Source organism: Mus pahari, chromosome 22 (assembly GCF_900095145.1).
Source record: "Mus pahari chromosome 22, PAHARI_EIJ_v1.1, whole genome shotgun sequence".
NCBI classification, from domain to species: domain Eukaryota; kingdom Metazoa; phylum Chordata; class Mammalia; order Rodentia; family Muridae; genus Mus; species Mus pahari.
In genome coordinates, this window is record NC_034611.1 from 7,448,537 (window position 1) to 7,464,846 (window position 16,310).

The 16,310-nt window shown below is 39.6% G+C and overlaps 1 protein-coding gene, 1 long non-coding RNA gene and 1 other non-coding gene across 3 annotated transcripts in view; 2 read left to right on the forward strand and 1 right to left on the reverse strand.

Moving 5' to 3' along the window:
• Window positions 1-3,766: 3,766 nt before the first annotated feature.
• Window positions 3,767-5,769, forward strand: LOC115062965. Its single transcript, XR_003842861.1, has 4 exons — window positions 3,767-3,854; window positions 5,077-5,185; window positions 5,399-5,467; window positions 5,630-5,769. It is a non-coding gene; the product is annotated as an uncharacterized LOC115062965 (long non-coding RNA).
• Window positions 5,241-5,327, forward strand: LOC115063030. The gene has a single exon (XR_003842913.1). It is a non-coding gene; the product is annotated as a small nucleolar RNA SNORD87 (small nucleolar RNA).
• A 964-nt stretch (window positions 5,770-6,733) lies between the features above and the next one.
• The window catches only part of Mcmdc2 (minichromosome maintenance domain containing 2), a 38,671-nt gene continuing 29,094 nt past the window's right edge, over window positions 6,734-16,310 (reverse strand). The window contains exons 13-15 of the mRNA XM_021222416.1: window positions 14,578-14,720; window positions 10,334-10,443; window positions 6,734-6,926 (exon numbers count right to left, since the gene is read on the reverse strand). Of these exons, the coding sequence (XP_021078075.1) occupies window positions 6,760-6,926; window positions 10,334-10,443; window positions 14,578-14,720 (420 nt within the window). The 3' untranslated portion in view covers window positions 6,734-6,759. The remainder of the gene's footprint in view (window positions 6,927-10,333; window positions 10,444-14,577; window positions 14,721-16,310) is intronic.

Here is a 16,310-nt window from a genome sequence, read left to right on the forward strand (position 1 = left end):
AGATTCCAAACTCCTCTGTTAGGATCTGTATCCTTTTTTTTTTTCCCCTCAGTTTTAGATTTTTAGAAGATTTTTTTTTTAGGTCTAGTAGTAAGGGTTCTGAGACAATTATCCTTTAGAAGATATTTATTAGGAGGGTCATATGATCAATACCATAGAGAAAAGAATGGGGCTCTGATGAGAGAGCCTTCAGTTCAAGGATGACAAAGGTCATTTTTCTCTTACAAATGTTTGGAGGGATGGGGGGCTCCACACCATGTAGTCTGTTCTAGAAAGTGTAGGAGTCAGAGTCAGAAGGCACTAGATAAGAGAGTAAAGTTGCAATTCAAATCTACTCTGCTTGATGCAGGTGGTGGGCTGGGTGGGTGGTGCTGAAGGGTTGGAGTATGGGAGTGCGTTGCAAGGCCACCATAGGTGTTGCCTGTCTGCTGTTTGAAGAGAGGCTCCACGGGGTCTGTCATCTAACAGCTGTTCGTGTGTGTGTGTGTGTGTGTGTGTGTGTGTGTGTGTGTGTGTGTGTGTACATATTTCTGCGTGCACACATCCAGAGGCCACATGGTGGTCAATATCAGGTGCTCAGTCCCCACCTTATTACTTACGTGTATTGTGTGTACATGTACATACATGTGTGTGTAGGCTAGAGACAGATCACTCTTCACCTTATTTTTTTATTTTTTATTTTTTATTTTTTGGTTTTTAGAGACAGGGTTTCTCTGTGTAGCCCTGGCTGACCTGGAACTCACTCTGTAGACCAGGCTGGCCTCGAACTCAGAAATCTGCCCGTCTCTGCCTCCCAAGTGCTGGGATTAAAGGCGTGCGCCACCATGCCCAGCTTCACCTTATTTTTTTGGGACAGAATATTATTGAACCTGCAACTCAGAGATTAAGATAGACTGGCAGTTGGAGTTCAGAGCTCAAAGAGACGGAAAGCAGAAAGAGGCCAGAGTCTGACCTCAGCAGATAAGACTGTCATTTCAATAATGAAGGTCAGACACTACAGTGGAGAGTACCTGAAGGCCACAATGGCCTTGCTTTCCTGGAACAGTTTGCTCAACCATGACAGATTATCCTTGGAGACAGTCTATTTCAGCAAACATTCCTCTCTAGGTGTGGCTGACAATCAGCTATAATCTCACAGGAATCCTACTTTTAAACCTTCGCTGGGGAGCCACTGAGGTCCAGGGATTTTCCTTCACCCACATCCCCAGTGCACAGGGATTTTATGGTGTCCAAATTTCGTTCTCTCTTGCTGTGTATAAAACAATGACCAAAACCAATTTAGGGAGAAAAGAGTTTATTTTGGTTTACAACTAACTCTACATCATAATTCATCATTGAAGGAACTCAAGGCAGGAATTCAAGGATGGAACTGAAGCTACAGTATACATTAAAAACAACAAAAAAAGAATTTGATTTTACTTTTTCATGTATATATTTCAGACAAGATCATAAACATTTCTTTTTCTGGCATCTAGCCTAATGTTTTGTAGCCAGAACTCAAGAATAGAGATGAGATTAAATAACATGGATAAAATATGAAAGTTCAGGCCATTGAGATGCTTTGACAGATAAAGGTGTTTGCTGTACAAGTCTGCCAACCTGAGTTCCAGCTTAAGAACACATATAAAGGTGGAAAGACAGAACAAGTCTTTGGAGCTCTTCTCTGGCCGCCATGTGAGCACACACATAATGCGCCCCTATAAACGTGACTTTTATTTGCCTGAAATCATTTTCATCTCTGAGGCTTTCTGCCTTTGGCTTCTAATCTAGGCCTAGTCCTGTAGCTTCTAGCCTTCATACAATCTAATCTAGGCTTTTAATGTTTTCAAGCTCTGAAACTTACTGCTGAATAAGTTCACCCCTTCCTATTCTTTCTGAACTTTGGCTGGCAGGCCAACCCAGGTGCTCTGGCTCAGACTCCTCTCCAAGCTGACTGATTCAATCTGGCTTCTCTCTCAATTTCTGACTTTTACTACAATTGGCCTCAAACTAACTCTGGCAATCTGCTCTAATCTTCTGACTCCTTCTTCTCTGGCTTATTCTTTCTTCACTTGTTCTCTCTCTATATCTTTTCTCTCTTTGTAACCTGTCTCTGTATAACTCTCCCAGTAAAATGGCCTTTCCTCTGCCTGTCCTTCAAGTAGCTTTCCTTGTATCCTATTCTGTTAAATCTTTCTCTGACTCATCACTTTGTCTGCCACTCAATTAGACATCACTTTTAAACATGGATGCTTCCTTCTACAAACTAATTTTATCTTCCTGTTGGGTGGGATTCAAGGTGTTTACTAAGGGCCTGTCTGTATTAAGGCCAGAAGAAATAAAGGCATATGCTAAAGGCAGAGACACACCACAATTAAAAACTGTTTTTTTTTTTCCAACTAAATAACACAATCTTAGGGTTCACTTGTGAACAAAAATCCTGCAATACACTACCAATAAAAAATTCAAAACTAGAAAATCAATGCAATCATAACATTCACAAACAAGGTAACATTGCTGGGTAGTTTGATGTCAATTTGACACATGCTATAGAGGAGTCCCTCAATTGTGAAACTGCTAACATAAGACCAGGCTGTATGCAAACCTGTAGGGCATTTTTTTAATTAGTGGTTGATGAGGAAGGCACAGAATGAGCCAGAGAATGAGAAGGAGCCAGAAGATGAGAACAGATTGCCAGAGTTAGTTTGAGGCCAAGCAGAGTAAAAAGTCAGAGGCTGAGAGAGAAGCCAGCTCTTTGTAGGCGAGGATACCTCTGGAGGCATGAGATAAGCCAGTAAGCTTCACCCCTCCATGACCTCCCTCCCCAACTTGCTTTTGGTTGTGGTGTTTCATCATGACCATTAAGTTCAACAATAGTAACTCTAACACATATAATAGGTGACTACTTTATGACTAAGAAAAATTCTATTACTACTACAAATCAAACTCATTAACGGCTTCTCTTTTTTTCCTGACAACCCATTTTTCTCTCTCTCTGTGAGTGTGTCCCTGTGTTTGCTGCTTCCAGAACACTAACTCTAATGGAGCTGCTGTAGGCTGGAGATGTCTTAGCAGTCATCCAGAAGACCCAGGGTTAGAGTCCCAGCACCCACACTGTAAGTTGGCTCATAACTCTCTCTCACATAACTCCAGTTCCAGGGCATCTGACATTCTCTACTGAGCACTGTCAGTACCAGGTTCACAGGTGAGGCACCCATGGCTAGCGTGCAGGTCAAACACCCGTACATATAAAATAAAATAAATCTTAAAAAAAAAATTAAATAGGTTTGCTAATACCAACGGTTTTTAAACACTGAGTAGGTGAGGATGTAGAAGACCCAGCAAACATAAGGACCTGGACTGGGAGACTGTCCTGTTTTAAGGTATTATTCATCTTTTTATAAGATTCATTAATTATTATATCTAAGTACCCTGTAGCTGTCTTCAGACACACCAGAAGAGGGTGTCAGATCTCATTACATGTGGTTGTAAGCCACCATGTGGTTGCTGGGATTTGAACTCAGGACCTTCGGAAGAGTAGTCGGTGCTCTTAACCACTGAGCCATCTCTCCATCCCAGTATTATTCATTACTTGCAAAATTAATTACATAGCTCTAGCGGAAGTATTCCCACTAATTCCCACAACCTGCTCCCTCCGCCCCAATAGAAACACAGAGCAGGAAGAGGAGGGGTGGAGGCGAGCACGCAGAAGACGGCTGGCCGGAAGAGGCGGGGCCTACAGGAGCGCCTTAGGGTCGCGCACGCTGGGCCACTTCCTTTCCGGGCAGCGCCGTGGAGCGCAAGCGGACCGTGCCGAATGGCGGGCAGCGGAGGCCCCGGGCGGCCGAGCCCGGCGTGGCCTTGGGCTCTTCCAGGTGCGAGTCCTGCGGTTTACTTAACCCCGTGGGTGCGGAGAGGGGTTCCTGGTTGGCGGCGCCGGTCACTAGCCGGGTACGGGGCCCCGTGGCTCCCGGGTTTGGCGTGGCGCGTTCCCGCGCGCTCACGGTTTGAAAGTCTCCAAATCTTACCCGGGCTTAGCTGTAAGGCCTGCTCCTCTGGACGCTTCCAAGTGCAGGGAGAAGCGGCCGCTTCTGGCGGTAGCCTTCACCTGGGCCTGCACGCTGGCGGGAGGCCCTTTGTGTCCCCAAGAAAAGCCACCATGCAGGCTTCCTGAGTGAGTAATCCATTTCTCCATAGGAAATTTTACAGAGGCGGAAAAGTATTGCTTCTAAGATGTTAAGACCGCCAATTTTAGGCTTTTGTTTTTTATTTTTAAAAGATTGATAGTTTGTTTTGAAGTATTGGCAGCACTCTAAAAAGTTTTATTCCTGAATCAACCCTGTAAGTACGAGATGCTGGCAAAAGAAGGTGGTAGTGTTAAGTTCTGAAGCATATGGGTACAAAAGAAGACACCATTTCAGAATTGTATATTATACTTTTATAAACCAAGTTGGGTACTCTGGATTTCTGTAAACTCAGCTTTTCAAATATGAAAATGATTAAGGATTTCTCATTTTGCAAGTCATAAGTCATCTCCAGTTAATGGGTTCAGTCATTAATTCTCTTGGAGTTAAGTAGGATATGATTTGTGACTCTGGCCATACCGTTTCCTGTTCTAATGTGCCAGTGATGGTCTGCACAATTGCATATATGCCTCTAACTTTTCTCTGCAAGCCCCAAGACTGATAAGCAAAGGCTTGGTACTCAACCCTTTAAGTTAGTACTGCCAGTGAAGGGCGTGAATAAAATGCTTTTCTGTCTGTGATGGACAGATGAAGGGACAGGAACTCAAGTACCACGGGAACCTGGAGTTAGCAGATGATGCTTATTAGCTTATTCTTTGGTTCTTAGAGAACACAGGACCTCCAGCCCAGGGGTGGTGGCTGCCCCCTTTCACCAGTCACTGATACAAAAATGCCTTACAGGCTTGCTTGCCCACAGCCCTATCTTAAGGATGCATTTTTACAATTGTAGCTTCCTACGCCAGTGATTAGCTTGTGTCAAGTTGACATAAAAGTAGCCAGTGCACACTCATACAAGGTACTAAAACATGCGAGTAAAAAATGAGAGTTCACAATCAAATATTTTAATTTTTAGGTGTAACAAAACCTGTCTCATTTGAAGGTGCTTGAACAAATACTTTCCAAAAACTTGTCATGGAGAGTGAGTGAAACAAGCTACCAGGACTACATTTGCAAAGAACAAGGTACAAATTGTGTGGTTTTTTTTCTTTGTGGTTTGATTAACATAGGGACTTAATAGCTGGCACAATGATGACATAAGTTTTTGCCGTTTACCCAGCTGAGTGTTTCTTTGAAGAGAGAATCTTAAAAGACTGAGATGCCAGCAGTATATAGATGATGCAAATGACTAATGAGTGATGGCATTGTTAAAATGGGTTACTGTCTGTTCTCTCCAGCATGTAGGTGGCTGTAGTGGATGTCCAACATTGGGAGCTGTGATTTCTAAAAACCCTTCATTGTTTTGTGTAAGTTTGCTTGATCAGTCATGTCTCTGGATTTGAATAATGTTTGATAACACTGAGGGACTGGAGCCACTTTGTTTTGAAGATCATTAGGGTCACCTGGGCCTAGTTTGAGATGGAAAAAAAATGATTTTGGGCTTCTGACTGTCTTTTTCTTTTGGGAAGGTGCAGCTCACATTTTGGAAGGTAAAATGAAGACCATGAACAAAGTCAAGAAACCACGAACAGAAGCAAATGATGAAAATTAGTATTTAATTTGATATTAATAAAATAAGTTATGTAGAAATAGTTAATCTTAATTTGTGTGGGCAGTAATTTCTTTAAAATGTCATACTCATAGTAAAATAAATTTCTCCTTTCATGAGCTGTGGACTTTTTTTTTTGTCAATACAATCCTGATGGCTGGCTAGTAAGTAGGCAGCAATGCACAGCAGGAGAGAAAGTGATTAGGCAGTCTGTCTAGGATACCTGAAACTCTAAAACTGGATTTAGAGTGAACACTTGACTAAATTTTTAACCAACAGAATCCCTAAGTTTAGTAAGTAGGCTAAAAAATTCAACATTCTGATGACTTGGGCCTTTGAAAGGGCTGGGGAAGTGGTTAACTGTCTTAACAAGGCACAGAGCTCTGGATTTGATTCCCAGGATAGAAATTCTGAACATTAGGCTTTTCAGGTATGTTGAATGTTTATTTTATGTAAGAATTGTTTTGTACCCTAGAGACCTAGACTTAACCACACCATATGAAAAGGCACAAAGCAAGTCTTCGTTTGTATGTACTAGATCACTAACTTGCTGTTCAGAACAAGTACCAAAATAGAATGCTGTGTGACCCTGTAGTGCCTACCACCTCCTGGCAGGAAGACCACTTGACCCCAGTAATACGAAGTTGTCTTTAGTGTCACTTTGGTTGTATATAGCAGGAGGCATATGATAAGATTTCCACAGCTTTCCTTAACTCCACATTTAGTTTTATAAAACAATATACCCATAATGCACATGTTAAAGGCCTTAAATAGGCACTTTGTGTCATTAAGCTGCAGTGATTTGAACTCCTCACTGGTAAGTTAATGAGCTTTTAAGCTGGGTATGTTGGGTAGGTAAAGTGTTTTAAATTTCTGTTCTTGGTTTAGATGTTAGATTTGCATATTTGTAATTATGAAGGGGCCACATTTCATACTCTAAGTGACATTCTAACAAATAACCTTGAGATAATGATAATAATCTGAACCATTACTCCAAAATCATACATTTACCAAGGCTTAAGGGGGCATGAAAGGTAATTCTTAAATTGCTTATTCATCACTAGAAAAGACAGTTGTCCCAGGTCCACATGTGGCAATAAACTGTTGGAGCTGCTGTTGGCACTGAGTCAGGTAGAGATCTCTTTGCTCTAAATATTCTTCATTATACAATTCAAATGGAAATAATGCATTGGGAGCAACACAAAATGCAGTGGCCCCTAAATGAAGAACAAAATAGAGTGTAAACAAGATCTTAAAAATGGAGGTATGTTTCAACAAAATAAGGATTTAAACGTTAACTACTGAATATTGGGTTTCGTCATAGTTTTATTTTGGTAGTCTTGGCTGGCTTGCCTCTGCCCCTGAGCACTGATTATCACATGTAGCTGATTTAAACATTTTAAATGTCTTTAGTATATGTTACCCAACCAGGTTCTAGAGCCCTCTCTCAGGCCCATCCCTCTATACATGTTATGTATTATGGAATCCTTACCTCTGATTGTTCCCACACTCAGGACCAGGCTGCTCTCCACTACAAGCCTGGGCCATCATAGTGTTGACTGCATACTATCATTAGTTTACTGTATATCATAAGTACTTTAGTATTTTCATTTGAGAAAATCCCTCCCTGGATCCCACATCCCCCAGCTAGTTGTCTCTGGTCTGTTTCCATAGCCACACCTATCCAATCATTTCTATTCTAGCTCCACAGTTATGATCGTAGGCACTGCAAACCTCTGGCTAACAGATGGAATTGTAATCTCCATAGCATGTGTCTAGTGTTCACTCACTTTGGAAACCCATTCTTAGCTTGTGGAACACCATACCTTTCTTCTATAAACTGGTTTCTGCTTATTAGCTTTTTCTTTTTTTCAACCCATTTCTAAACATGAATTCTTCAAAGACAGTTAAGGAATTCTCTATATTTTAGGTGATTTCATCCACTTGACTTAAAATACCATCTCTATTCTAATTATATTTCAAGGTTAAAACTCTTTAAGTTTTTTAGCCGGGTGTGGTGGTGCACGCCTTTAATCCCGGCACTTGGGAGGCAGAGGCAGGNGGNTTTNTGAGTTCGAGGCCAGCCTGGTCTACAAAGTGAGTTCCAGGACAGCAAAGGCTATACAGAGAAACCCTGTCTCGAAAAAACAAAAAAAAAAAAAAAAAAATTCAGTTTTTTTTAATACTCGTGTGTGTTTATAGCTTGATTGGCAATGATTTAGTCACCTGACTTCTCATTTTCTTGAAAGCACCTGTACTTATTGCAGTGCCTTCTACCTGCCCTCCATCTCATCCTTCAGGTTAAATAACCTTTCCTTATAGAAGTCTCCTTTATTCTTGTCTTCCTGCAATTCTCCAGAGGATTTATCTTTTGCCCAAGTTTAGCTAACCTACATGCATATAACTGGTCATGTCCAGTCTTGGGGACATTTTTTTTAAAAAAAGATTTTATCTATTTTATTTATAGGAATACACTAGCTGTTTTCAGACACACCAGAAGAGGGCATTGAATCCCATTACAGATGGTTGTGAGCCACAACGTGTTTGCTGGGGATTGAACTCAGGACCCCAGGAAGAGTCAGTGCTCTTAACTGCTGAGCCATTTCTCCAGCCCTCGGAGACATTTTTAAAAATGATTTGTCCTCTGACTGCCCTCTGAAAGACCCAACAAGCAGCTGAGTGAGTCGGATGCAGATATTTGCACCCAACCAATGGACAGAAGCTGCTGACCCCTATGGTTGAATTAGGGAAAAGCTGGAAGAAGCTGAGGAGGGCAGCCATGTAGGAGGGCCAGCAGTCTCAACCTGGACCTTTGAGATCTCTCAGACACTGGCACCCCAACCAGGCAGCACATATCAGCAGATATAAGGCCTCCAACACACATACAGCAGAGGACTGCTGAGTCTGGGTTTAGTCAGAGAAGATGCACCTAATCTTCAGGAGACTGGAGGCCCCAGGGAATGTAGGGTGGGGAGTGGAGACATCCGCTTTGAGATGGGACATGGGGAGGAAGTATGGGATGTGGAACAGTTGGAAGGAAGGAAGGGATTAAAATCTGGAGTTTAAAATAAATAAATGTATCAAAAAATTATTTGTCCTTTGTCTCCCTCCCTTTCTTTGTCCACTTAAGCAATATCTTTTACTTTAGGAGTTTTTTTTTGTTTCTCCATCTAATATTTTATGGACTTTTCCATTATTAGCAATTTATACTCATATATATGTATATTATATGTAACTTTTTTGCCTTGTTTCCTTTGTACAATATTTTGTATTTTGACTTTATCTGCTTTTTAAGATAAGACTCAGTATTTTTAGTATTTTTATTTTTATTTTTTTTTAGTTTTTGAGACAGGGTTTCTCTGTAGCCCTGGCTGTCCTGGAACTCACTCTGTAGACCAGGCTGGCCTTGAACTCAGAAATCCATCTGCCTCCCAAGTGCTGAGATTAAAGGTGTGCGCCACCACTGCCTGGCTTTTCTCTCACATTTTTAAAGTTTGCTTTGACTTAATTCACAATTGGGAGATCTTTTTCTCTTTTTTTAAAAAAACTCTTCGTTTTAGTTTCCCCTCCATCACATCCTTTTGTTTTTCCTTTCCCTTACATTTATTTGCTCTTGCTTGTGTTTGTTGCTGTTGTTTTTCTTTGCTTGCCTCCTATTCTTATTTCTCTCACTCTGTTCTTTAGTCATGGAGGAAGAAGCAGTGGGAGGATAGGGAGTGTGGGGAAGGCAGTCTATGGTATAGAAAACAATGTCTGATTTGATAAGATACAGCCTTAAGTAAACTCAAATACAAATACTTAATATCTTATTTAGTATTTGTTGGAACCAGTGTTTAATTCAGGATGACAGTCTTGTCTAGTAATCATTTCTCTCTATAACCTATTTCATAAAACTTATAGTCTGTCTCCTTTGGGAAGGACACCTACAAATCTATACATAATAATTTACAAGCCCCTTGGGATCCTAAGCTAAGAGTGCTTGGCTTGATTGTAGGAGTGAAGGAACAGCTCAGTGTTAAGAACCCTTGCTGCTTTTCCAGAGAGTTAGGTACTTGGGAGGCTGAGACTTGACAGCAAGTCAAGGGTGAGCCTGGGCCTGTGCTGTGAGGCTAAGTCTCACAAATACTCCAAATAGCAATCGTGTGTACGTCAGTGCTTATTAGCAGATGACACTGCCACCAGCATGGTGACATAGCTGGAGTCCCAGCGCTTAGAGATGGACGTAGTATAATTTTAGAGTTCACAAAACAGCCTGGGCTATATGGTGAAACTCTTGAACAAACAGTAAATGTTCAAATTCAAGAAAGATATATCCGGGGCTGGTGAGATGGCTCAGTGAGTAAGAGCACCCGACTGCTCTTCCAAAGGTCCGGAGTTCAAATCCCAGCAACCACATGATGGCTCATAATCATCCGTAACAAGATCTGATGCCCTCTTCTGGAGTGTCTGAAGACAGCTACAGTGTACTTACATATAATACATAAATAAGTCTTTAAAACAAAAAAAAGTGCCACTTAAAAAAAAAAAGATATATACAATAACAATAAATACTAATTATTTTGAAATATTTAAAATAGCAATAATTTAATAAGTTAAGAATATTTAGTATTACTAAGTGCATTACCATATTTCAATGTGAGAGAGATTTCAAACAATAAGGCTGCAATTAGTACATCTTCTCTGAGCACTTTATTCCTTAAATTCAGTCGAGCATGAGCTTCAGATAAAGAAACTCTAAAAAGGAAAACAGGTTAGTAAAAATATTATAAAAAATAAATTTAAACAGGAACAAAACAAGACATAACATGAGCTACACGTTAAAGGTCTGCACACTATTTTTTTCTTTTAAGCTATTTCTTTCCCAGAATCTTAAATAAATTGTGTCAGAAGAAGCAAATCTGACTTATCAAAAAAGGGGAAGGTGGGCTGGTGAGATGGCTCAGCAGGTAAGAGCACCTGACTGTTCTTCCAAAGGTCCTGAGTTCAAATCCCAGCAACCACATGGTGGCTCACAACCATCCGTAACAAGATCTGGTGCCCTCTTCTGGAGTGTCTGAAGACAGCTACAGTGTACTTACATATAATAAATAAATAAATCTTTAAAAAAAGGGGGGGAGGGGGCTTCTGCTTAACACTCCTCATCCCCTGCTCCAAGTTCTGCTCCAATAAATACAAAGAAGGGGGAACAAGTCTGACTAAACATCTCTTCCACAGATAGAGATCCTTGGTTCCTTTGTCAGCCCCTCATCTATCTAAAGCCCATGGAATCTTAGAATTCAAAATTCTTGATACATAGCAAATTCTGTCCACAGCATCCTGAACTCAGTACCTCATCCCCTTTGAACATATGCTAACACTCACTACTTGTAGAAGTAACTTACCTCTTTAAACATGTAAACTGCTTTTTACCTGCAATAACTTTCAGCTTTCATCAGGCAAGTGTGAGCCTCTTAACTGCTGGCTACTAGAGAGTCAGGGAGTAACTTCGACATGAAGTGAGTGTGTGTGTGTGTGTGTGTGTGTGTGTGTGTGTGTGTGTGTGTGTGTGTGTGTATAGGAGGATAGGATAGGATACTGAATAAGATAAACTCTGTCACTGTAGTTTCCACCCACTGGTCTCGTTCCATATGCTAGAACTAGAGATCAAAATATGACAACTCTTCAAATGTTGTTATTTTCATAGTTGGTTCATGGTTTATTTTTTCCAATGTAAATATTCCTAGTATTTGTAATGGCAGGAGGGTTAGTGGTATGGCTCAAAGATACAAGACCTTGGGTTCCAGCCTAAACTACGTACACACACAAATGAACACACAATGTCATAAAACATAATTTGTCTTTCATTTTTTTGAAATAAAGTCTCTATGTAGCCCCAGCTCTCTTGGAACTTGCTATCAGGTTGGCAGTACTCATAGATATCCACCTGCCTCTGCCCTCTGAGTGCTGGGATTTAAGGTATGGGAAACCATATCTGGTGAAACACAACTTTCTTAATATTTTAGCTATTTTCCTATGACCTGATTTGGTTAACCTTTACAACATTGTATCCTGTGTTTCATTTAACTGTCAGAGTGGAGGTAAGATGGAGTTCTCAGTTTCTTCATCTTAATACATGTTCTATTTTTTAAAATATTTTTTTAAAGATTTATTTATGCTGGGTGTGGTGGTGCACGCCTTTAATCCCAGCACTCGGGAGGCAGAGGAAGGCGGATTTCTGAGTTCGAGGCCAGCCTGGTCTACAGAATGAGTTCCAGGACAGAAACCCTGTCTCGAAAAACCAAAGATTTATTTATCTTTATGTTTATGGGTACACTGTAGCTGAACCGATGGTTGTGAGCCTTCATGTGGTTGTTAGGAATTGAATTTTTAGGACTTCTGCTTGCTCTGGTCAACCCAGATGGCTCCAGTAGGTCCTGCTCGCTCTGACCCAAAGACCTATTTATTATTATACATAAGTACACTGTAGCTGTCTTTGGACTCGCCAGAAGAGGGCATCAGATCTCCTTACCAGTGGTTGTGAGCCACCATGTGGTTACTGGGATTTGAACTCAGGACCTTCAGAAGAGTAGTCAGTGCTCTTAACCGCTGAGCCATCTCGCAAGCCCACATGTTCTATTAATACATTTTATATGTTTGTTCACATTAATCACAGTCAGAATGAAATCTCTATTAGGTGCACCACCCTCTTTCCACACAGCCACACATATGAGGAAGTTTGGGAACTTGTTTGTAAACTTTACATTTATTCTATTAACCTTTTGCTAGATCAAGATCATAATTCAAATCTGTGAACATCTCTCCACGTAACATATTTGATTATTGTAACCCACCCTAGTCTCCTCATTCAGAATCCTGAAAAATATGTGTGGAACCTTCATAAAATGAGGGAGAAACGAATATTCTACAGAAGAGGAGAAAACTGAAGACTTAATGAGTTTTCTCAGTAAGTGTTCTTTTACCTAGCTGATATAAACCCATACCCACTCTCAGTATTTGCCCATACAATATACAAAGGTAGAGTTATATTAAAATTAACTCTGCCTGATTTGGGGGCCATATAGTCATATGTAATATGAGGTTATAGAAGTTTAAGTACAGAGTCTCTTACCACAGACAAAAGGCAACATGAGAGAGTGGAACTTCAAAACTGATGCAGTGTAGTTTTGTGAGTATTATACATATGACTTACTATGTAATTCTGATTAGTACTTAGGAATTTTCATGAATGAGTTGATTGTACCTTGGCTCATCTTCCCCATTTTCAGTTTTATTTAAATAATCATATAGTTGAGGAAAGTAATTAACATATCTATCGCCATAGACCCATGCATGGAGCTTCCTACACACTTATTTGTTTATTGGATCATTTTATTCTTGATCTTAATAACTTGAGATTGTATTTTACTATATCAAATGGAGTAATGGGCTCTAAGTGAGGGACTATAAACTTTGATAGAGCCACACCATAATATCACATTCTCAACACAGTGATGCTGATGTGGCTATGTGTGTATAATTTCATTTGGGAAAACAGAATGTATCTATTATCAATATAAAATATGTTTGTTTGCTTATATATATGTTTAACATACTGACTTAAATAAATAGAACATTCAGGGCTAGAGAGATGATACCTCGGAAGTTAAGAGCACTGGCTGTTCTTACAGAGGTCCTGAGTTCAGTTCCCAGCAACCATATGGCAGCTCGTGACCATCTATAATGAGATCTAGTGCCCTCTTCTGATCTACAGGCATACATTCAGGCAGAATACTGTATACATAATTAATAAATAAATCCTTAAAAAACCAAATATATACATACATACATACAGTTAAAGATGGTCCGTAAAGGGCTGTTACACAAGCATGAGGGCCGAAGTTCAGTCCCCAGCACACACATAAAAAAGCTGGGTGCAGCTGTGAGAGCCTGCAATGCAAAACTGTTAACAGTGTGATTACCTCTGGGGGCATGGGCAGCAATACACAGTGTTAGGAGGATGCACTACTCATTTAAGACTCTGTGATGTCCTTAATTTCTTTTATAACACGAACTATTCATTATTTACTTCCTAAAAGAACAACAATGCATTTATTAATGTGTTTTAAAGTACAAGGAGCAGGCTGGGAAAATGTCTTACTGTACAGTGCTTGCCTTGCATACAGAAGTCTTGTGTGCAATTCTTTTTTTTTTAAATTTTATTTATTTATTATATGTAAGTACACTGTAGCTGTCTTCAGACACTCCAGAAGAGGGAGTCAGATCGTTAAGGATGGTTTGAGCCACCATGTGGTTGCTGGGATTTGAACTCTGCACCTTTGGAAGAGCAGTCGGGTGCTCTTACCCACTGAGCCATCTCACCAGCCCTTGTGTGCAATTCTTGACACTACACTAAATACATAAATGAAAAGAAGTTCAAGAAACAATGTAGTGTCACTATTGGGAGAAAGAGTGGAGGAGTTCAGAGGGAGGGAATGGAGGTGTATTGGATCTAAACACATTCTATGCACATATGAATATTAAATTACTTAATAGGAAAGAAAATTTCTTTAGGTCCAACTACAACATACTTGAAACACAAACAACCACATTAAAAATCAATCATTTGCATTGAAATCTTTGTACTTCTTTCAGGCATGTCTCATATGGAAGATCCATTAAAAATAATTCAGCGAAGAGAGTTATTAGTTGTCTGAATGACTTAAAACTATAACAAAGGAAGTCATTAAGTCATCTTAAACTTTTCTAAAACAAAGTAAATAATCAACCAACCAATCATAAATCAAACAAAAAAACAAATATAAAAACAAGTTAATTATGTTCATATCTAAAAGTCAATTTTGACCTTATAATCCTGACTTGAATACCTACAAATATTTTAATGCAGATGCTGACAGCTTTGATCCATGTATAGAATCTGTTCTTATTCTGCGACTTGCTAGATAATAGCCATGAATCATTCTTTCTGCTTCCAAGCTGAATTCCATATTCAAATTCTTTGCAAAAGCCAGTAGCTAAGTTAAAAATATAAAAAAATTAAGAGATTTAATTTTATGATGGATTCATTATAATATCAAAGTGATTTTTAAAATCACTGGCTTGTGATTTTTAAAAGTTTCCATATTTTTTACATCAAACTTAAGTAAATATCTGGGCCATTTCCAAGTCACTGAGCATTTTAAGTCATTGCCTTCTGCTTATAACAAATATGAAGTTTTACCTAGAATAGCTGCTCTGACTGTGCACAAGTGTACTGTGCATTGAAACTGGCTGATTCTATAGTCTCACTTCTCCCAGAAGCTCATATCTCTCTGTCGTTGAGTTTTCAAGTCAGGGTTTCCTATGTAGTCCTAGCTGTCCTGGGACTTGCTCTGTAGAGCAGGTTGTCCTTGAATTCACAAGAGATCTGCCTGTCTTTGTCTTCTGAGCATTGGGATTAAAGGCATGCACTATCACCATAATTTTCAATCATTTCTCAATGCCCAACTAAATTCTTATTTCTTCCTTAAAGTTTTTTTGCATTCTATATTTGTATTTTTATTTCTGAATTCCATATATATTTAGAGACAGCAATACTCACCCCAGCATTTAAGTTGCCCTAAATGTTTTATGTGTCTTGTTTTTCTCTTGAATAACAGACTACTTTAAAAAAAAGTTGAAGTCATGATGTGAATAACTATATTAACATGGCAAGCTTAATATTCTATACAAATATTCTTTTTAAATATATTGATCTTTTTAAAGCTATGGATATTTAGATGATAGTAGAAGAAATAAGCTTAACATTTGGATATGAATGTTTCTTTACATAGTGTTATTTTTTTTTTCTATACAATGTACTTACAGTGTTAAAAATCTGGAAGCAAGCTTATGTGAAAGAATACCAGCTGAGCATAAGTAGCAAATGTCTGTAATCTTAGCACTTGAAAGCTAGAAACAGACTGGAGAGATGGTTCAGCAGTTAAGAGCACTGATTGTTCCCCAAGATGCCCTGAGTTCGATTTCCAGCAACCACATAGTGGCTCACAACCATCTGTAATGGGATCCAATGCCCTCTTTTGGTGTATCTCAAGACAGCTACAGTGTACTCACATATATAAAATAAATAAATGAGCTGGGCAGTGGTGGAACATACCTTTAATCCCAGCACTTGGGAGGCAGAGGCAGGCAGATCTCTTGAGTTCGAGGCCAGCCTGGTCTACAGAGTGAGTTCCAGGACAGCCAGGGCTACACAGAGGAACCCTGTCTTGAAAAAACAAAACAACAACAACAACAACAACAACAAACAAAACAAGCAGAAGGATCAAGACTATTCTTGGCTACCATAGTGAGGTCCAAGCAGCCTGTGCTGCATGAAACCTTGTCTCAAAAACAAAAACAAAGCAAAAACAAAAAACAAACAAAAAGTGAACTAGATAAAATTCTAGAAGAAGAAAAAAAAATGCCAAAATAAACTTCTATTGAGTTAAGAACTGGGCTGGTCCCATTTGTCAATTCTTGATTTTACAGCACAAGCCATTGGTGTTCTGTTGAGAAATTTTTTCCCTGTGCCCATATCTTCTAGACTTTTCCCCACTTTCTCCTCTATCAATTTCAGTGTCTCT